The sequence below is a fragment of the Anas acuta genome, chromosome 27, assembly GCF_963932015.1.
Source record: "Anas acuta chromosome 27, bAnaAcu1.1, whole genome shotgun sequence".
Classification (NCBI taxonomy): Eukaryota; Metazoa; Chordata; class Aves; order Anseriformes; family Anatidae; genus Anas; species Anas acuta.
The window spans coordinates 2709458-2732972 of record NC_089005.1 but is presented as its reverse complement, the minus strand read 5'-3'; the positions used below and the strand labels follow the sequence as shown (position 1 = coordinate 2732972).

Sequence of the window (23515 nt, the reverse complement as noted above, 5' to 3'; positions counted from 1 at the left end):
TAAATACAGTAATCATCTGAAGACCATTTCACCATTACAGCACTCACTAGTGAAAATTTGACCCAATTCAATGGGATTAAAGCATTGCTCCAAGGTTTGTCTATTCTGAGGTAAAACAATGGGGGACAGACACTCATTTAAACCAAGAAAGATTTGACCCACACTGCATTTAAATACCAGCTCTTTTGTGAGGAACAGCTTCTCCTTAGGCTTCAGGGACTTATAAAACCAGCGTCTGCCCTGCAGAGTTAATAGACAGCTCTGTACACAACGGCCAACGTCTTGAAACCTGCTGCAAGGTTTAGGCTCATACAGGGAATTAAGCCCTATAGTACATTTACAGCCTTTTTAAAGGTGATCTGCAAAACAAATGTGAGTATTAAGATAAGAATGGAAACCTGTACTAAATTCTTTCTTTTAACAGGCTGTGGGGGGGCATGCGGTACATAAATACACTCCAAGTCTCCATAAAAAAAAACCTTTATAGGGCCTGAGAAGTCATCTGGCTCTTTCAGACTTCACTAGAGATACCATAGAGAAAACAACTCTGGGAATTCAGCCATGCCAAGAGCCAGTGGTAATTCTAAAATGAGTCCTACAAACCACACCTGTTGATCTGGGTGCATTATAAATCCTTAGCTAGGCCACAGGGACTAACATAAACTGCGATTATTTTATATAATAAGGAAATTTTAGGTGTGTTGAACAAAAATAATTATATTTTTAAAAGCTAACTTACAGAATTCTGCTATATATGTGAAACAGCTTATTCCCCTGCCCCAATTTTGTGCCTAAGATCATCTCCTTTCCCCAGTAATGAAACATATTAATATATCCATGTAAATGCACAAGCATCATATTAATAGGGAATTCAATTTCTCTCTTACTCAAAGGAGAAGAGTAGAAGGGTTTGAAGCAATTTTTTTAATCTATACAAATAGAAAGCTTTGTTGGCCCAACAGCTGTGGCTATTTAGCTACACCATTTAGAGATGGGTTTATCTTTGTTAATGATGTATGATCATAGTCTCTAAAGTGTAATCATCACTACCTGGTCTGCAGTTAACTTTAATTTCTTGAGTTCTTCATATCAGCTAAAGCAGGAATGTATTGATTTCACTGTGCTTTTATTAAAAACAAATAAATAAATAAGTGCACATGGTGAGGCTTTAGGTGTTTTAAGGAACTAGTCCAAGGTTATGTGATTTTAAACAGATTCAGTTAAACATTTAACTAGGAAGGCCCATCAACTTAAGAGTAGTTTGCTTGGTTAGCTTAAGCCAGTTGGGCAGTGCTCTATAATCCAAAGAAAAATCACTCGAGTCACTGTGCATTCACAGTAGATTTAAATCTGATTTAAAATTAAACTTGTGTAACTGCCATGCTGAGGAGGGCAAATTTTTAAGAAAGTACCCAAGCCGGTGCTAACTGCAGATCAGCTTGGTGAAAAAATCACTTTGGGAAAACTGTTTCTGGGAGACAGAAAAAGGACAGGATAAGAAAAACATTGACTTTTTATGTAGCTAATACTTTTCCTTAACCTACCATGTCTGTTCCATCTGCCTAAACCTGTGCTTAGCAAGAGTTTGTTATTCTTCCTTAACCCTCTTATAAACAGGTGAAGTACCAGAGTCCTTTGGTGCTGTTCTTGCCAGTTAGCGTTTACCAAATATTTTATCCAATCTATAAATCGGTAATAAATTCTAGAAATGGAAATTTAATATCAAGTATAACATAAAATCTCAAAGGTAAAAACCCAGGACTCTCATGTATGCATTTCTTTTACTACCAAAAGTCCACTCTATCCCCTTCTTTGCAAGAAAGCTCCTTGTACACCAACACTGTGATAAATAAATACAGTAATACAGCTACAACTGTCATTTAAATAAGCTTTCAGCAGCCACCACACCTAGTACAATGAGACTTGTCAGTCAGGCAACAACAACAAACAGCAGCTGTGACTCACCACACAGACAGTAGTCGAACACGTCTGCCCAAGGTTCATTATGCCAGATCTTCATCGCTATTTAACTATTTCAGCCATAGATGTAAATTTTTTCCAACTGAAATATTTAAATTGATGCAAGCTGGGGAGCACATGCTTTGGAAAGGATCCAGATCCACACAGCCTGATATCCAAATTAACGTTCCCACAGTGTTGACAGACAGATGTGGCCAGAAAGTCAACAGGAGGGTCCCAAAGAGGCTTCTTGAATGGACTTACTGTGCTGCAGCGATGGGAGACTGTTAACCTCCATTGCTATGCCATCACCCTGTATTACATAAGCTAAGAATAGGTGTGCTGGTAATGTAATTTTTATTATTATTTTATTTTTAATGTAGGCATCAGCAAAAGCACAGCTCAAGCAGTAAGTATATAAGCAGGCTCCATCCCAAAGCACATCATACAAGGGGTTTGGTATTGCCTCTCAATTTCCCTATCCATAATTCAGGGAAAACATCTCCCCAACAGGGATTTTTTTGAACTTTAATGTAGTGTGTGCAATGTTGTACTTTGGCTACATCTATTGTTCAAGGGCAAGAGTTTCCTAGTAATACAGTCTCCATCCTACTTATTGCATCCTGCTGCTGTGATATTATCAGAAATATTACCAGCACCACAGGGCATGCCACTCTACTTACAAGGAGCAACAAAAATCTTGAATATAGCTTCTGTGTATGTTAACCACAACCGTGTTTAGGCTTGGATCAAAACTAGTCTAAACAGGAGGAGCTCTACAAGCTTCATCCTCAGATTATTATTATTCCTAGCCGTTTATAGAGTTTACAGTGCTCATGGTATTTATTTTACAAAAATCTTTTTGAAAAACAAACCAAAACAAAACAGCCATACTTAAAGCTTCTGGAGACAATAGGCCAGCTTGTAAAAAAATATATTGTAAGTCAAAAGTATTAGCTAAGCATGGAACATGCATATCTACTGCCGTACAGCTTTGGGCTGCACAACACAGCCAAGACATGTGGGCCTACCCTCAGATAACCCCATCCTGTGCCATGTGTTCTCGCTTACCTCTTTCACCTGCCATCTGCTATACATTCTGACAGTGTAACAGGACATGATAGGTGGAGAACAAGCAGCAATCCATACTGGACACCACTCAGTTCTATATGCTCTCCAAATTGAGAGCAGGTGATCTTGATCAGAACAATTGTTTGCTCCATTCACGTCATATGTCAAGGGAGTTTAAAAAAGGCACTGGGAAGATATAATGTGACGTGACGCAACGCGGCATGATAAGTACACAAATGCCTAATCAACTCATCTCAGATGGAAGGCAGCTGATGGGGAAAAGTAAGCAAATTGGAAACTGCTGGAACAGCATGGACCGCTGACTGCCCAGATTACCCTTGGCCAGCTCAGCACATCTCAACATAAAAATGCAAGCTCAGTTACAAGGAATAGCAGGCAAGCCCCAGAAGGTCAGATGTTCCATTAACCACCAGGATCCTGGCCAATCCAAAAGGTACTGAAGTCTGATATGCTTAGGAACAGCCTCAATTTAGCAGCGGGGACATCTGCACCATTCCCTAAGGAAATACAGGTTTTTGAGTTAAAGACCCTAATTGCTCATATCTTGTCTTGACAAAGTTCGGGGTGTCAACAGCACAGGGAAGCCTGGTCTGCTTGCATTAAAAGGCTGCAGAAACCAGTAGGGAATACCTGCTCTGAAAAGTTTGTAAAGGGTGGGCTTCTGAACAGAGCAATGGTTCTTGATTGCTCCCAGTGCCTGACCTGCTGTGCCAGCTTGAAGCCTAGCTTCAGTCAACACGATGCTGTATTTTAAAATAACTCTTAGCTGTTCTGACCAGGTAAAAAATAACTGGGTGTTTCCTAGCTAGGAATGTGCAGCAATATGCCTCTGTCTGAACCAGGATGATTCCAGAGCCGAGCCAGTGCTCTAAGTATGCCCAAGCCTGTAAATGATATACCCATGATGTCAATATATACGGAAAATATCTATCTGTCATGTGATTAAATTTGATATACAGGAAGGATCAAGTACATTTTTCTCCCCAGTTTACTGGCAGAGATGTATGGGGCACAGACTGCCTCTAAACAAAGAAAACCTTAAGAGATATTTACATTTCTTGTTAACACTTAGCTAAAAAATCCCTCCTGTGCCTATTATTTACTTATCTTTCATTTGATGGGATGTTAATTTTGGTATCTCATCGTATGTCACAAACTTACTCAAGTGAGACAAGAGCTCCATTTTTCATGGGAGAACATAAAAATCTGCACCTATTTTATTTATGGAAAGACATAGTCAGGCCTACTTTATGTCACAAAAAAAAAAAAAAAAAAAAAAAAAGAAAAGAAAAGACTGGGTAAGATTTAATACCGATTTCTCCTTCACAGGCTAAAACTTAGCCACTTTGTAGTCCATCTGGAAACATACATAACTGCAGAGGGGCTACACATTCCTGTGCTCTTTAATAATTAAGCTAATGCATATCACTTTGCAAACACGTATTTTGATTTTTAAGGCTGTTCCTAATTAAATGGAACTAAATTAAAATAAGTGTTCAGGCGGCCTTTTGCACATGTACAACTTAGCACAGTGCAGAGATCTGTAGCTACAGCAGTGTAACTCAATAGCTGAGGTCGAGTTAACTTCTCCATCTCTAGCTGGGAAAAGCTTTGTTTATATTTTTAAAAAACATTTAAAAAAACATAAAATATGGTTTGACCTGCTTATCTTCTAAAGCAGAAAAAACAATACTTATTTAAAAATATTTTACTTACATGTGCAATCATCTGCTTGCATGTGGCTGAATGCAAATCTTCCAGACAGATTTTTGCTTAAAAAAAATAAAAATTAATTTCTTATGGGGGAAAATATAAAATAAATTCTTCAAGAAAAACAAGTATTTTGTTATTACTTTTTAGTATCTTAGCTAGAACTATCCTCCCAGGTCCTTCACAGAAGCTACAATTTATTTCACTTACAGTCTGCTATAAAGGATGGTGGTATCTGTCATCCAAGCCACTGATGTTTTCTGCTTATGTGAGTCAGCTCTTTTTCTCTGGAAGTCTTCTTTTTTCTTGCCTTTTCAGCTGATTACTCCCTCATAAAATGGTGCACTGTTTTACAAACTTCTCCCTGGCCTTAATATTAGAAGTGAAACTACACATTTTTCTGGTTGTAGCCATGGTGGGATTCAAAGATATCAGTAAGGTGAAGCCTGCACCCACCAGCTGCAACTTCTATAAGTTTAAACTGGATGACACGGCCGCTAGCTCTGGTACCAGCAGCTTGGTGGCTTGCCATGTACAAACTTACCTTTATGTACAGGACAGCTCATACACGGAGATATTTCTGGCATTGCAGGACAGGAATAGCCGTTTAAGATGCTCAGGGCAGCACCACTGCAGCTCTTCATTCACCTCATCAGTGAGCTGCAGAACCACAATATTTGGGCTTGCTGGGAGCTTAGTGGCAAGAGAGGAAACCTGAGTCAAACAACCAAATGAGAGGGCAACAAACAATGATCGAAAATGCTCAACACCCATCTAAAAAGCATAGCCTGGAAAACAGGGCATAATGTAGACCCCAAGAAAGCAGCTGAGACATCCAAAGAGCTCGATCAGGGTGTGCACATGTACAGGTGTGTACGTTAACACAGCACCAAGCCCCTTTCCAGTTCTTCCCAAGTGCCTGTGTGAATTGCATGCCGAGTTCTTTCCACGACAAAGCAAGACAGCGTTTTCAGGAGCCACTCGTATACACTAGGCTTATGATCATTATTAATTACACCCATTAAAGGTGCCTATCACCATCACATCTGGGTACTATCCATGTTTGATTATTTATTTATAAAAAAATTCTCCAACCTTGTGACAATTTTAATCAAGTGTTTCAGTTGATAATTGCAAGCTGTCAAGGTTAATACAATAAGGCTCATCTCTAATTCTTTTTCCATTTCCCTTCAAGAAAAAAAAAAACAACCCTCTGGGATAATGACTGTGGTTTCTATATTCCCAACTCATCAGGGAGTGTCCTGCATTGAACCACCTTTATTGAAAAGTTACATCGATTCAATATATAGTAATACAGGCAAAAATAATTACAGCTTTGCTAGCAGTGTAAGACCTTAATCCAAACCTCACAAACATTCAATAAAAAGCGATACAGGCTGGGAATAGGCTTTTGACAGTGCAGCCCCAAAGGGGAGTGGAGGTGGGGTGGAAATGGACAGATAAGGTACGCAAAAAGAGAAGCACAGAGTGAGGCTGTTTACATGAGCTGTAGAAAAAAAAGGTGAGAAATCCTCAACTTGTTCTTTGTTGTAGAAGCTGCAGCACTGGGGTGAAAGACTAGGGAAGTTATGAGGCTTTTTGCCTTTTTTTGCCTTTTAAGCATCATCTCTTTAATTACACAGCAAAAATGTAGTTGTCCCTCAATGTAAGAACTTCTCATAATGCTGTGTCTACAAGTAGTCTTAAAATATTTTTAAGAGAAATGGAAGAAACTCAGGTCTTTGATTTGGTCTTTGATCTGCTGCAAAGTTTTCCTTGATTAAGAGAATGAAAATAATATTGATAAGAGCAGTATCTGAAAAAGCTTTTATGCCAGTATGACCAATGCCCCTTGGGAATAGAGTTTAAACTACACTGACAGCAGACCCTGTGTGTCTCACATGAAACCGTGTCAGCTCTACCAGGGTCTGCTGCCTCTCTGCCCAGACAGCCTAAAAGCCATGGACAGGGGCTGTCTCTGGCTGTGCCAGGAGAACAGATTACCCCCGTATGGACCGACCAGGCACAGGCTGTGTGAGTGCTCCTTCATTTGCTTCAGGCAAAAGACCCAGCCAGGATACCTCAGACAAACAATTTAAATTCTTTGAGCTAACTCGGATGATTTTGCCTGGAGCAGATTAGGAAGTGCTCGCGCAGACTGCTCCGCTGGGAAACCTGCGGGATGGCCGGGAGCAGCTGAGGGCACTTACCTCTTCTGCAGCCCAGCAGAGCCTGGATGAGGGCATCAATCCAGGACTGAAATCAAACTTTCTGTTCTGGAGGGCTGAAAGGCAGGCATGTGGTTAATGCACAAGGAGAGGGTTCTGCAGAGTCAGCCTGGGACTCCACTGACCCTCGAGGAAGTGAAGGTCGGTCTTCAATTTTGGGAGTGAGGAAGAGGAAAGGCTCAGCCCCTGCAGTGCTACAGAAAACCTCTCTTCCTCAAATGTGCACACTGTCACCTCTCTCATCTCTGCCCCCTCCTCCCCCCAAACAGGCATGCAAAGATTTACTTCCCTTATTTAGGGTGATGTCATTGTCTCCTTGACAAATCTCTGTTTGAAAAATACTAGCAAATTCCCAGGCAATTAAAACAGTAGAAATTTGACTTGACTATTTAGTTTCACTTTCTTTTTCAACTATTTGCCAAAATTGGCAGGAAATTTTAGCCCTAGTCACTTACAAAATATGAAAATATTTATTTTCCTATTGTGTTAACTCATAGACCATATCCACAGTTGTTTAAAATCAACAGAGCTCCAATAAAAGAGTCATGTTAGCTGAGGATCTTGCCCTGAGCATTTTTTTTTTAAACACTATGAACATAAGGGTGAAATTAATTCTCAGAGGACAGGGCTTTAAACACATGAATAATCCCACAAATTTCAGTGAACGTAAATCTTTGCAGGATTAGGACTTTGCACTACACTGAGGCCCCTTTGAAAATATGACTCACTCATTTGTTATATAAATACGTATAAACTTAACTTACCCCTCAAAACCTCTGGGAGCAGCACCAGTTCCAGGCAGCTTCAAATGTTGCTGTTGTCAGTTATGAAGAATATAGCTGCAATTAAAGGCACCGGGAGTGACTAATAAATAATTTACATAAGCCCAGTGTTCTGGGACTGTGCCAGGTAAGGCTACAGTCATTCAGACATATGGGGTAAACCAAGCGAGAAAGAGAGGCTGGGCCACTGCTTCCACTGGAAGTAAATGAGCAAACCCCAGCTCTGGTCCTTCTCCAAGGAATTGGCACGTGTAGTTCTGGGGCTGGGTCCCAGAAGCAGCTCAGGAGCCAGTTTGCATTTGCTTTCCATCGTCCTTCCTCACATAACCTTGCAGGTTGAGTGGGGAACAGAGGAGCCTCCTTGAGATCCTGATTTTTCAAAAGTGATTTTGACTATTCAGCTTGAGACAGCATCAGAAGGCTGAAAGTTTGGGGACAGTTCTAAGCAGTGGCCAGCTCTGAGAAGTCTCAGGACACAACCACCCCAAAATCATTAGGTGTTTCTGAAAATTCATGTGCTAAGACTTGAATTAATCCACTGCCTATCTCCTTCATCCACTTAAAAAAAAAAACACACTGGCCCTGTCCTTTTGGTGAATTGATGAAGAAATAACACATTGGCCATTTTCTGGGATCACTGTCAGTCTGGCAGTGTTAGTTCTTCTCACTGAGCATAAAAACATTAGAAGAAGCTGAAGGTCTTTTAATGTAGTAGGTTAACCTGCAGATATAGCCCCTGCTGCAATGCGTGACTGCACACAGAAGGGTGAAGGGCTCAAATAGAGTTTGTTCCATAAAAATATGCCAGCATTTCATCTTTGTCAATTTTCTTTTTCAGCCATGACTGGTCTTGTCGTTCCCCCGATGTAAGGAAGAGGCAGCTTTGCTCCTCTCCCTCTTCCCTTTTTTCCTCTTTTTTTCATTTTTCTTTTACAGCACAAAACTACTTATTGTGATGGACCACTAAAAAGAAAAAACATAGCACTACAAGCTCTTTTTTGGGGGAAAGCCAGGCCCATGAAAAATAAAGGAACATTTTTTATGGATTGGACAAGATAGAAGGCTGCATCTTTTACCTGTTTCATATTTCTGACACAACCACATCAACTCCGAAAACATTGTGAACGAAGAATCAGCCAAGAGCCAGGACGAACAACAGTTGGCAGAACGGAATCAGAAATGCAAAGTCTTTCTTGAAAGACACGAAACCTTCCTAAGATTTGTAAAATATTAAAAGGAAAAAGAAATTGGCAAAATGATTCAAGCTCGATATTTTGGATACAATTTGTTTTACTTTGTAGGGGTAAAAAGTTGAAGTTTCTATTTTCTATGGAGCCTTTCAGATATCGATTTAGTTTATGCAGAAAAAAAAATCAACAAAACAGGGTACCAGCATGAAAGAATTTCTAGGACAAACTGACACGAATGATGGAACTTTGGTGTATGTGTGTATTTGCTTATAGTTTAACCTCTTTAAAAATGTAAGATGTTTTACAATTATTTAAATAAATAAACTTGTAACTTATTGTATGTAGAGGTAGAAATTAAACCTTTTTTGGATTTTTTCCTCCAGTTGTACAATGAAGAAAAATGATGCAAAAATGTAGTGACGAGTTCAATATATATTATTACTGCTGCAGTTGCTCCTCACTTCTTCCCTCTTAGTGAATTCATGTGCAAGGATTTGTAGAATTCTTTCTGATTAACAAACTCATCAGAAACTTTTATACGCGTTGTGGTATACAGGACACTAATTCATGTATAAATTTTCATCCTCCTCATCTTTCCCCTCTTCCATTTTTCTCTTTCAATTAAGATATTCAGGTACTAGGATTATCTGGTGAGTTTCAAAGACCCTACTGGCAAATGAGCGGCACTTGGGGATTTGGACAAATCAGATTTTTCATGCGGTAGTGAGTTTATTTCATACATTCAGTGTATGAATTGGGAGGGAAAGGGCTCTCTGACATTGTTTTTCCATGTAGTTAGAACACCTTACGTTCAGTTATACTTCATATTAAGGGTGCATTTATAAAGGGTAAATATGTATTTGACTAATTTATGCACTTTTATCCTGAGTCAATAAAAATGGTAAGTATTTTCCATTTATATACTAAAGTTTATAGAAGTAATTGTTTTGAATTTTTCTGCATTGTAGTGTAAGAAAAAATGAGTTCTCCTTTGCTTCTCCTCTCCTGAAATTGGAAGGTGAGAGGGGAACAAAACTAATCACTTGTTATCTGACCAAACATGAGAACTTGGTACCAATCAAAGAACTCAATTTTGTTGGAAAGCCATTTTTTGAGGGGAAAAAAAAAAAAAAAGTCAGCTATGCTACTCCCCACTAAAATACATAACATTACTATCTGCACAAGTAGTTCTTCCTATGATGACATCTTTCTGTTGATAGATAAATCCCTAGTGTGTGGCCCCTGAAACCACCCTTGTCCATTTGTGCGGTACTTTTATTGATGTGTGGGATTCTTGGTGATTCAAGAATATATGGTAGGTGATGTTCAATTCAGTACTGGACTTGGGATGGAGAACTGTGACAACCTCCAAGGTTGAAGTAATTTAGAGCCCATTTGGAGCTCATTTGGATTAGTAACAGACTAGGAAGTCTGTATCTAGAGCCAGGGTTCAAATCCAGCTGCAACAATTAGTGACTAGGGCTTGGTGTTGTGTGTGGTATGACTTTATTACAGACCCTCACTGCATGGCCAGGCTTCTGGCATAGGACTGCGTTCTGCAAATGTGTAAAAATCATTCCTGTGAATAACCCAGTGCAGGAAAGCTGACTCCCTGTGACCACACTTCTGAGTCAAACTGTGTGAGAATAGGTCCTCCTTGGAGCTCGACTTTCATGCTGTAGCACAGAGTTCAGATAATGAGCAATGTACTCGGTATACACAAATATTGACAGGCTGCTTCTTAACCAGAATGCAGCACAGGAAAGAAGCCAGTGGATTGCAAAGGCAATGACACTGGCCTACTCCTGCCATTCCTGGAGATGATGCCCTTGTTGGAAGCAGCTCTGAACTGGCTGTGCCGTGATGCTTCAGCAGGGGATTCCTTAGGTGCTTTTTCAATGCTATTGAATTCCTTTTCTAAATGTGAAGGGGGGAGATAGGGGGGTTACTGCTACTGCCTTCTAAAACTCAAGGCTCAGTTTATTTGCAATAGTAGCAATTAAAAGCCACTTTCAAAAGAGATTAGGTGAGAACAATGTGTTTTTGAGAAGCATGACTGTAGTTAGTTAGTCTTGCAGTCAGGTTAGTAAAAGTGTCTCATTTCAGAAGGACAAAATAAAATAACTCACCACTGTTATGGACATTCCTTGACACTGCAGGCTCTCTGCATGCCCTTCGTGCCATCAGGGAAGCAGCAGTCACCGGCAATCAGCAAAGCAAGCAGCATTAAAGCCAAGTGCTCCCTGGAATATGAAAGAATCACGTGTTAAGATGTCCGGAGTTATACCAGAGTACTGCCCTACATTCACTTTTGATAGCACAGTAGGGTGTACTAGCTAACCTGATAACTGCTACTGAGAACAAGAAAAATGAATTGCAGACATCCAGAGGTACCAATATCCCAGCACAGTTAAGCATGGGAGGTCAAAATTCATGGTTGGATTTCTGCAACCATACAGGAAAAAAAAAATACGAGAGTTTGAGGATTATTAAGAGATGGGGTTAAGACTTCCAGAAATGTCAGTGAGTATTCCGTTGGGTCCTAGATTTCCAAAAGCGTCTTGATCAGATTAGTTTCTAATATATAATCTCCCTCCCAGCATGTTCATGTACTAAAGCAACTCAAAAAGCTCCAGAGCATAAAGGTGTTGGATTTTTTTCCCCTGCCCCTCTCTGTACAGGGTGTGTTCTAATTTTATCATCAGTTTATACTCACAACTCCAAGCCCAGCAAATATCCCAGGTAGGAATTTCCAGACCACAGGCAGAAGAGCAGCAGCTCGCTATGACTCCTCACATTTCTAACAAATAAGTTTTTTGCTGCAGAATTTCAGTCAGAAAGATTCCCAATGAAAAACTGAGACATTTCAAGGAAAGTGAGCTATTCCGATAATTCCCCACCCTTCTTTTTTTATTATTGCTTAGTCAGTGTAGGGACCTAAAAAGAGATCACTGAAAACTCAGGAAGATTTGGGGAAAAAAACAAAAAACAACAACAAATGGTTTGCTAAAAAAATAAAATGTTCTGAAATTCTCAACATTCCTTTCACATTTCAATTATTATTTTATTGGCTCTGTCCAGTTGCACGTGTGGGAGAGCTGTGAGCCCAAATGAAAAAAAAAAAATAAAGGAAAAAAAAAAAAAGAAAAAAGAAAACCTCCCTAGAAAGTTACTTCAGGTACTTACAGGAAGAGAAACAAATGTAGCTGCCTAAGTGGGTGTAGACAAGGGAAAATGACTTGTTCAGGTTTGATTTAAGCCAAACAAATTGGAAAAAAGAAAACATAGGAATGATGTAGAACATGAATTTTGCTCATGCATGCAAATCCTCGTACTGCAGATAAGTGTAGAAGTTACTGGTAGCTTTACAAAGGAAAAAGGTGTGTAAATAAATGCAATCAAAAATCCTTGAACGTGAAAGGAGGACTTTGGCAGTGGCAAAACACCCAACAAAAAGGAAAAGTAATGTAAAAAATTTCTGTGTAAGGATTTTTTCAATGTAATAAGCAAACCTGTCCTCTTTTAGTTATTGCTGTTTACTATTGCCCAACAGCTTTCCTTTTTGTCTCTAGGAAGATGAAAGTGTTGCAATAGGTAATTACAGATTTTATCATAACTTGGAAAGAGTACATTTTATTTCATTATTTATCTTGGTATAGCATCTTACTCTCCCTATTTCTTTGCACACTTCCAATATGCATGGTTTTTAAAGACCGTTTCCTCCCTTCTGTAAATTAAGGCCTCATTTCTCCCCACTGTATAGTTTTTGGGTTTGTTTGGGGTTGGCTGGTTGTTTTTGTTTGGTTTGTTTGGTTTGTTATTTTTATTATTTTTGTTTGTTTTGTTTTGTTTTTTTTGCTTTGTCAGTTATATACGGTATGAAGTTGCTATGCACAGAGCTTTTGTAAAGATAGCTTTTTTGTTTACTGTTTTTAATGGTCCTACTTATGGAAGAATATCTTGTTTGTAAAATGAATATGTCTACTTCAGTTTTAAACTTTAAATTATCCTAACAAAAAAATAAAATTTTTGTACTGTAAACAAGGGGGGGAATTATCTTAATTTCAGAGTAATCAACGTGCTTTTTTCTTTATCTTTTCTCATCCCCATGAGTCACTCAGGGCACTGTTACAGCAACGACGCCTTAAGAGAATGTGAATTATACGCTGGGCGACAGGCTCCAAATCAAGCCTCCATGCCTGTCTGTAAGATCTCCCCCCCAGCATTTGGGAGAATGAAAGCTGGGTTATACCAGGCACACCAAGACAGTAATGGTCTCCTCTGACCTCTTCCTTATTACAGCTAATTTACAAAGCAGGCAGAGCCTTTGTGAGAATTTTGTCCTTTTTGGGGTGGGAAGGAACCAAAATGTAGAGTAGCTCTAATTTCTTTTTCAGAAACCTTCCCTTTCTGCTAGGATTTACAGTTAGTCAAAGCATGAATCAAAAGCCAAAGCCTGGAGTGATGGAGAGGAGCCTTTCTGGGCCTGCCTGGGGAACTAAATTTGTGTTTTGGGCCTGCCTTGGCCAGGTCTTCATGCACACCTCTGAGCCATGATGCTGTGCCGCTGACACCCACAAACTAGAAAAAATAAACCACCATCACCACAACAGCAAAACAAACAACAAAACCATTGTGGATCAGTTAGATTGCCATGCTAAACCTATTTTAATATCAATATCACACCCAGTTCTTCAAAACATGTGACAATTTTTCTTGGTCTCCATTAGGACAAATACAGGCTAGAAATCTACCACCTTCTTAACTCTTAATTCACTAAGCTGAATTCAAGATCAGATTATCCAGCCTTCCTTTGTAAGACTGCTGCCATGCAAGCAGAAAGAATTTAATGACATTTGCCCTGTTTTCCAAAGACAAATTATTTGGATAGGCTTTTGCTTGTCCAGCATCCTGAAGGACTGCCTGCCCTGACATCAGTGGTGAACCAAAACTCATCTATGCTGCCACTGAAAGTACAGCCAGACTTCACCTAGGAGCAGACAACTACAGCCAGGCATGCCCATGTTGCTCAAAAGCCCTCTGGAAAGCCAGATTGGCTCCCACTCTCCTCTTCCTTTACAGGTCTCTTCTAGATGGCTGTTTTGTCAGAACTTGAATTTCACTTTAATAAATGGTGAAACAATAGCCACTCTCTCAACCACTTACGCAGGGCAGCTAGGGAATTGCCAGACCAGTTAAAATATTTATCTCAGTGACAACACACAGCTGTTGAGGTGCAAAGATCTGAAGCTTTAATCGCACCGGGTTATTTAAGTAGGAATGTCTCATTAACTCTGCTTGCAGAACTGGATTAAACAGACAGCTGGTGGCCAGAGGAGAGGGTGCAGACAGAGCAGCCATGACAGAGACAACGTTGAGCAAACATCAGTGTAGATAAGGGGATGCAGGAAACCCAACACTTCCCCCTCCTGAAGTGGAAGGCACCAAAATGCTCTCTTGTGGAGGCAACATAAGGAGGTTGGGGCAGGGAAACCGTATCTGCTGGCCTGCTTCCGCTGTGGTTGTGTGAAGGAATCTCCTGTTTACAACACTAACAGAAAAAGGCACGGGAATGGCAAAACACAAGCATTTCCATTGCCAGTGCCTCTTCCTGTGGTGGCAGGTGGACGGAGCTTGCTATTTGCTTATTAGTCTGTGAGCTTTATGGCACGCCTTCTTGGGGACACATCCCAACTCATTTTTGTCCATGGTCTCAAATTCAATCCCATGTAGCTGACACTACTCAAGTTTGAATAGAAGTTATAAAGTCCATCTCTGTAATGAGAAGGTGTAATCCTGACACCATAAAAATCAGTGGGTTCAAACCTACCATATTTGATCCTGGATCAAGGCTCTAATTAGTGTGATCCTGCTCAGAAATGGGGAGTTCTCTTCCCTGGAAAAACACATATTTTGTTTCAATGAGATCACATCTTCTGTTGTAGTTTAAGTTCAAACGATGTCACAGCAGAACACTTTCCTCTTACTGAGCTGAAACAAATCAAAATATGCACGATGAGATTTCCTTTATCCTCCCATCCATTTATTTTCAATAGAGCTGTTCTTTTTAATAGAAAAACTGACTCAGCCAAAGGCATGCCAGCTGATGCCATGAGTTTGCCTCCTCACTGAAATAACTAAATAAATAAATACCGAAGAAAAGGCAGCTTTAAGGTGAGAAAAAACTACCCAGAAGACTTCAGCTACAACACATCAACCCCAAAATGGACCAGGGAAAGTAACTAATTACTTTCAAAGCATCAGGAAAGAGGTAGTCTTAGCCTCAGCACCGATCCCCCCATTTAGCTCCTGGGCTTCATACCAAATACCAGTTTGTAAAGGGGTTTCTACACCCAGTGATCGCTGTTGTATATATGCAGTTCACTGCGTAACTTTGTTATTTTCTAATTGCCAACCTTCCTTAGTACTTGAGGAATAGTGAAAAGGGAGGGGAGAGTGGAGCGGGCGAATAAATAGCTAGCACAAGCCAGAGAGATTGTCTATCGGTAATAATAGCATCTCTCCCTGTTTACAAGCTGAAAACTTGACAAGACATGGGCCGGATCCTCAGCTATCATAAAGCTGAGTGAGTGGAGGTGTACCAATTTATGCCATCTATAGAGCTGGCCATATAATTACTTTCCCCTCTGGCCTGCAAAGCAGAAGCACAGCAACAAAATAAATGAAAAAAAATACAAGCATTGGATTTCTTTTATGTTCCTGTTCATCCTAGCACAGCACCCAAAAGTGCACACATCACTTTCATTACTTACACTACAGTGGTGTGCGAGGGTTCAAAATCCATCCCCACCATGGAGGGCGACGTATAAACAAGTAATGAAAACGCTTCCTGACACAAAGAAGTTACCATCGATTTTCAGGTTAACACATTCTGCTTGGATTAGGAGTTGGAAAGCACAGGAGGTGGGACAAGAGAAAGGAATGGCAGCAGTAACTGAAACATCTCCTTCCATATGTTATATACCCCGTGTAAGGATGCTTCCTATTTGCATTAAGGTTCTTTACAGCTCCTTGTCAGAGTAAAGGAGCCTCTACACTTATCGTCACATTCCAAAATACCGGTGACTTTAAATATCAGCTGTGTTGCCAGTTCTCATGCTTACAGTTTTTTCCAATGTTGAAGGTGTTTTTGAAACGTCTAACTTCCAGAGGCAGAGGAACTTGAGCTCCTTACGTAACTCTCTGGCCTGTTAATTTACAGGGGAAGATCCTGAAAAAACACAATTCAGCTTTTCAGAAAGGCACCCACGAGTAAAAATAAAAATAACCACAATTGTAAAGTCATGATTTTCTAGGACATCACTCCTAATTTCTAGGACTAATAGAGCCTATAGTACAAAGAAATATTTCCAGTAGCAAGTAGGCTTTTGAGAATGCTTCAAATCCATTCTGAGAACGCCACTAATCTTGATGAGAAATTCAAGCACCCCTACTTTTCTCAGGAATGTTTGGTTTAAGTGGCTGCAGCAATGCACCGCAACAGACTGCCGGTGCTGCAGGACTTGGATGTAGAAGGAGTTATCTCAACACTTCACTGAGATCGTAGGAACTTGATTGAAATTTACCAGCAGGGTCCCTATGACACTGCAATTGCTGTAGTCATTTCTTTGTCTTTAAAATGCCATATAATTGCTAATGTAATTAGTGATGTATACAGAGGGGGCCTGTGCAATTACCAAGTCCTAAGATCAAGTAATTAATGTTCTGTCAACAAAACTGCAACTGTTTCATTAACAACTGTCTGGATTTGAAAACAGATCAACTCAGAACGTTACCCACTTGGCTGAGTTTTGCAATAGCAGCGAATTCAAACCCAAAACCAGCCCAGATCAGCTGGGATTGCGGCGTCCTCCCCCTAGCACTGCCACTCATTTCTCCTCCCAATAAGAGTCCTTCACACTGCCCACAGAGATAGGCAGTCTTTGTAGTCAGCTTCCATGCTGCCAATTGATGTTTCCAGTTTTATGAATGCTCTCTCAAGGATTAAAAACTTGAAAAGGGTTTCAAGGACCTGTAAAATTTTATTAAACATTGTGGGATTTATTTTATTTTATTTTTGGTAATGCTTCCAATTTTGCAGTGCTTTGAATTTGCTTCACATTTCCAAATGTTTCTCTACCACCACGAATACTTATCTCCTAAAGTAAAGGCAGGAGCTGGGTGTCACCTTGACTTGATGTGTCATTCTCCTTCCTTCACATAGTTGGTGTGCTCTGCAGAGAAGAAACAAAGATGTGCCTTGTCTTTCCTTACAGCTACTTTCCTTTTGACACGTCCCATCCCCTCAAGTGTTAACCAAAGCACTTTTGTGTCTCTCACCTCCTGATTTCACTGCTCATTTTCACTGGTGAAACCCAAACATTTAAAGACAAGCAGGAGATGTACTGGTCCATGACTCAGGCCTGTGCAGTGCAATCTTGAGCACCATCTACTGGTCCTTTATCTCCCAGTTTGTTGCTCAGAGAGGGATTAAAGGTCCTCTTCTCCCAGAACACAACACGGACTCAACATCTTCATGCACCAAGGTGCGCTTCAAGCTTAAAATATGGGCACAGCCCCTGCAGTTTACATACACCACTCACTGAGCAATGGGCTTTAACACCAGCACTGCCTTCAACCCTCAGATGAGTTCTGCACTTCACAGCCTCCTAATTCACCAGATGATGAAGTTTCCATCAGTACTGTACCTGGGAACCAGCTTTCAAACCAGGCCTGCTCTCCCTGAATGCTTTCTCCCTGCACAGCGTATGGTTAACAAGCTAAGTGGTACACAATAGCTGTGGTGGTAGAATGGAATTAAGCAGCAGAAGCAAGAGGGATCAGCGAGGATTTCCGGTGAGATTTGAAACACAAACAAGCATGAGGAACTCTAAAAGTACACAGTTTTTCCTCCCGCTCTGCGCGTGTCATTTTATTACAGGGTAATTAAAGAACACTTTAAAATTGTGATTAATAGGCTTTTCAGCTTCAGAGAAATCAAATCTTTGATGTCAGTTGCTTAAACATTCAGTTTACTTTGCCATTGAGGAATGCAAATAAATAAGGAATGGCAAGAGAAGGTGTTTTTTTTTTCTTCTTTTCATTTTACTTACTATTAGAAAGTTCTCCTTCCTTTCTTCCTTTTTTCCTTCTCTCCTTCTTTCCTTCCTTCCCTCCTTCCTCCAATGAACCCATCTGGGATCTGTACATGAGTGGGGGATGATTTGGTGGCTGGGTTGGTTTCATCTGCCTCTATTCTCCGTCTGCTGCAGTCTGTGGTTTGAATCACAGAGTAGGAAGTCAGCAGCATCAGTACACAATTCCTGCCCTACCCACGTCATCCTTTATCTGCAGGCTTGCCAAGATCCCCTGAATTAAAAGAGAAGAAGAATTTCAGTCTTGAGGGGTCTTGTCTGTAGCTCAATGCAGACCACCAAGAGGTTAGCCTCTGTACATTGCCAAACCCAAGAACTTTGCCTTGTAGACTTGTCTTGCCCTGTTCAGTGGGAGATGCAGGCATCTGCTCGTACATGCTGCTGGACAGGAGGGCACAGGGTCTTCAAATAAAAGGTTGCAATTAGGAGGAGCCACCTTTTCAGAGATATGCTATTCCCTTTCATGCCAGTGGCTTGGCCACGAGGCTGAGATTAACCTGAAAACACAGCACGGCTTCAACAAGCCAACATTCACTGGGCTCAGGGCAGACCTTGGTTAGAGGACAGAAAGAGGCAGTACGCACTGAGACCGAGGGATGCAACACAACCAGGAGTGGAGGCAAAGGGCCACAGGCTCATCTCACATGTGCCAGCTCCCCAGCACCTCAAAAACTCCAACATGCTGACCTGCACGAGAGCAGAGCTGCACATGGCTCAAACCACAGCTGATACTCACACACAGCTTGTGTACAAGGCACTGAACAACTAAATTGTAGCCCTCTGCCAAGCTTTGCAGTGGCTGCCTCCGTGCCATCTGACCATACAGTTTTAAGGTTACTCTACCTAGAAAGCACCAATCCAGCAGCAGCATTTCTAATTTTCTCTTAATTTTAGTTTTCAAAGGAGGTGAAGGAAGCAAAAGCAGAGGGTGCAGATTGTGAGCCAACATCAGGTGGCTTTGCACCATTCCCTGGGGATATTCAACTTCCCTGGACATCACTGATGGACTGAGCTGCTTGCTCCCTTTTTCTGTAGCAACACCAGCACATCTCAGATGCACGAAGCTTAGTTTGCTGCTTAGTTTGAACCACTGATTAAGCAATGCCCCTCTAGGGTGGTTGTTTTTAACCGTGTCTGAATTTACACACGACAGACCTGAGGAAGAAATCAGTTCTCATGTCCCATATTTGCCCTTTCATTTAAGATCCGGGCTCCATAACCACACAGCACAATCCCTGGCAGCCTGTATCGCACACCTTTTGTCCAAACGATTCTGGAGGTGCCCACTCCTGTAACAGTATTTGCAGCCCACTGGCAGCCTATATGGACAATATTTTTTCTTAAAGAGTAATTGTTACCTTTTCTCCCTTTCTCCACTTAGCCTTTCCCTTTACATCCATAACTATGGCTCTGTCTGACGAACATGCCTGACCAGAGATCGCTGACATGCCAACACCTGAATGCCTTTGAGGATCTTGCCCCTAAGCGATTTGCCCAAAGCCCATTAGGAGTTCTGGGGGACAAGCAGAGACACAAACCTATGCTTTAGAAGTGACAAAGGTACTTAAGGAAAGAAATAAAATTAAAAAGGCAGGTCTCCAGGTTTGATCTGAATGTCTGAATCCATTACACACACACACAAGCATCACTCTCTTTAAATATTTTTGAAGCATTACTGGCAGTGATTTTCTTCCTGGTGCTGTTTACGAATCCTGCCTGACACACCCCCTTCCTCCCAAATATTTGTAACCTGTCACACCTATATGCAGATTAAAATTAGGGATGCTTTTCATTCAATCGTTCTTAGAAGAAAAAGGTCGGGGGGAGGACTGGGGGAAAAAAGAGAGCCAGGTTTAATACTCTACAGTAGCACAAACCTCTTGGGCATAAAACATCGTTCAGGTAGACACATCTGGTGAAATGCATCACATCAAATTAGTATCAAGGGTATTGAGATTCTAAGACGACTGGCAGACAATTCCCCTTCTAATGTACTGCTTTTTAGATTGTTGAAGAAACTTGAATCCCAAATCTCCTGTGAAATGAGTGATACTAAACATGCCTGCTCAAATACTGAAAGTGAAGATCAAAGACGCAGTGTCCAAATTGGCTTTGCAAACAAAGCAAGCCCAGAGATCCCCAAGAGAACGTGGTGCTAATTTTATCAGATCTCCTTGACTTCTTCCTCCCAACAGTTTGTCATTTAAGAAAAATAATAATAATGAGAATGCATTTCTCTTTATCTGTCCGAAGCCCTGTTGTAAGACAAACAAATTCTTTCCCTTTTAAATACATGCTCTGCAAGTCTCCTAATAATCTTAATCTGGTTTAAATGAAAAAAAAAAGAGCATTTCACCCCCTGAAAGATACCTACATTGAGGCCCCAACCACACAGACACAAACACGCACACACGGCCATGAATATTTCAATACAGCTCGGCCTTTCAGATCAATACAGGCAACTCTCAAGTTCTATTGATTTTTCAGAGGTTTGGCTCACAAGGGTGATAAAATATTTCTCAAGTTATGAAACCTGAGTTAAGGAGCTTTTGCTGACACTTCAGCATTTACTAGACACATCTCTCTCCCTCCATCTCGATTTATGACTAAGCAATAAGTCTTGGCAAGGCGGGCAATATCATCCCATAGGGCCCACTTAAGGTCAAAAAGAGAAGTCAGGATAATAGGACAGCCCTTAAGGTCCCTAAACTTCTGTTTTCTGAGGTAATCACTTCTTCTTTTCCACATGCCCTCAAAGTCCTTATTCCAACATTCATTAGGCAGTGAAATTCCCTTTCAGTGCACCTCTGTAAGCTGTCAAAAAGAAAGGGACACTAAAGCAGACACCAAATAAAGCAACTCCCTGCTGAGGCAAGGAAGCTAATCGTCTCCATATGGAAAGGAAATATACTTAATTATGTATTTATGCATGTCATTGCAGGCTTATATCTTGTTTCACTTTCATCCACAATGATCCAAACCTATTTAAATATAATGAGTAAACATTTCTGTTTTTACAATAACATAAGCAAATGGTTTCTCAGCGTTTCCCAACCATTTCCTCGCAGAACAAGGCAATTCAGTGTAGTTATTATTATTTGTACTGAAGCAGCACCTAGGGAAGCCAGTCCTGGACCATGACTCCATTGTGCTGAGGTGTTTATAAGCATGAAAAACAGAAGGCAATCGCTGGCCCCAAAGAGTTTACAATCAAACTGAAAAGCTTCTTCAGTTAAAAGGTGGAATCTGTGGATTCCAGTTCCAATATTCCAGTTATTCCCTTACAAAGTGGGTACCTTTACACAATAATTACAGGTTGGACCTGGTGGATAGCATATGGGCTAACATACAGGCAGTTTGAGGACCAAGGCTCTGTGCTGACCCCTGCCAAGAGAGCTGTTGCATACAACAGGCTGATAATGCTCCCTGCTCACGTACCTCAGTTTCCCTTTCTCCTCTTACAGCTGTCCCTTCTGCTTACAGTGCAGATTCCTGGCTGTAGGGCTTGGCTATACCAGCTCCAGGCAAAGGGCTGATCTCAAGGAGAGGGGAATATACACAAGCCATAAATCTTACATTAGAGTCTACCCAGGCAACATTAACCTAGTTAAAAGATAATAAACACATTTCAAGTATTAGAACTCTGCTGCTGAAATCAAAAGCACCACCTATTGCTGGAGGTGTCTGAGGACAGGCTGATTAGCGATGGACGCAAAAATCAGTTTGCATGCACACATGCAGAGATGAGAGCCAAGGCTTAATTCACTTCCCCCCTTTGTTCTGATCCTTGTTAATAGTTCTACACCTATCATGACACCTATCACTGAAGCATCACAAGGCATTTTTGTAAAAAGATGAGTACTTATCATTCCTTGTGAACTGATAGCAGCAGAAGGAATAAAAACGAGGTTAACTGACTTGACCCACGTAAGTGATCCAGTCCATAGCAGCTCTATTGATTCCCCATTGCCTTCTCCAGCTTTCCCTCCATTTTGCATTAGCGCCTTTGTTTGCAGGAATTAGGATTCATCTGTCATCACTTGAAATTTAAAGACCTTTCTCTTGGAACAACCTCATTAAGCAGGACAAGTCCTACAGACTCTCATTACACACCAGTGCCATCTCCTTTGGAGGACACATATCAGTGTTTACCACGTACAATAGGCAGGGCGTTGCACGAAATGCTCTCATTACCTTCAAATGGGCAATCTGAAATCGCAGAGTTGCACGTTAAGAGATATTAGCAGGATGGTAATTACTGGCTAGTAGACACAGAAGCCATATTACTTTGTCCATGACCCATTTTGCAGCAGTTGAAAATCTTTGTGGACCAGGACGTTGCTGTGATGTGGGGCTGAGAGCAAAGGACCAGATGCTGGTCCTGGCCCTCCAGCAGCAGCAGCACACCCGTTGAGACCCAGCCCTCAAGGCTCAGCTCCACCTTTCTTACTACTTACCCTGCTTCAGGACCCATAGGAATTCTGAATACTTCCATCAACCACAGAAGGCCTCTGGTCTCTGTTTCCTTGGATGAAACAATTTCAGCTGCACATGATTGTCCTCTGCCACGAATACCAGGAGAAGCCAAGGCAGCAGCTCTCTGACATGTGTCTGACCTCTCCCCTAGAGCAAATACACCGCTCCCTGTGAGGACACAAGCATATCTTCAAAGCCTCACTGAACAAATAAAACAATGCAATGATCAGCCATTTATTTATTTTTTAAAAATCCTTCCCATTGTTGCTTTACACTCTGCTGCTTTTTTCTTTCTTTTTTTTTTTTTTTTTTCCAGCTGCAGCAATATGATGGCATGATGGCTTGAAGGACTTTTCTACCACAGCCCCTAAATCCCCTCCCTGATCAGTATGCTGCATGGCTCCTCCATTTAATATGTATTCTCACTTTTGGTGCATTGCCCCCAAGACTTAGCATTTTATATTTTTCTGCATTAAAACTGCATTCTCCATTTACCGGCCTCAGAGTCAAGCCCTTCTAATGGGGGTAGCAGTACTCCTTGCTCAGTACATCCTCTGCTTTTGGAAAAAATAAGCTGAAATGTATACAGTTCTCGTACATACACAAGATAATAATGGGAAGAGAAATTCTCAAGAACACCTACATAACTTCAAATCTCAAGAACACCTACATAACTTCAAATCTTAAAGCATTTAATTGCCTTTGAAATATCATGCCTGTTAAGCCTTAATTCAAAAGTACTGAGAAAATAGTTATTATGGTACATCATACTTAAGGGGAAAAAAATAAAAAAATTGAGATAATTATTTATCCTAAGACACGGTTTAGTAACTTAACTCCTGGCCTCATCCCTGAAATTATCAGTAAATCTTTTCTGAAATATAAAATAAGTAAATTAATTAATCTTGTTCGAGATACTAAGT

General features: G+C 40.8%; 1 protein-coding gene and 1 long non-coding RNA gene across 5 annotated transcripts in view; one reads left to right on the top strand and one right to left on the bottom strand.

Annotated features, from left to right (window-relative positions):
• EBF2 (EBF transcription factor 2) overlaps window positions 1-12244 on the top strand; it is a 136500-nt gene extending 124256 nt beyond the window's left edge. For 2 of the 4 annotated variants that reach the window (XM_068662208.1, XM_068662207.1), the window contains one exon: window positions 488-12244. In XM_068662208.1, coding sequence (XP_068518309.1) covers window positions 488-525 — 38 coding nt within the window. In that variant the 3' untranslated portion in view covers window positions 526-12244. The remainder of the gene's footprint in view (window positions 1-487) is intronic. The other 2 variants (XM_068662210.1, XM_068662209.1) reach the window with 2 other exon arrangements.
• Window positions 12245-14154: 1910 nt separating this feature from the next.
• Window positions 14155-22748, bottom strand: LOC137845205 (uncharacterized). The gene is made up of 3 exons (XR_011090127.1): window positions 22574-22748; window positions 16086-16192; window positions 14155-14952 (listed from the first exon to the last, which is right to left on the bottom strand). It is a non-coding gene; the product is annotated as an uncharacterized lncRNA (long non-coding RNA).
• Window positions 22749-23515: the final 767 nt, after the last annotated feature.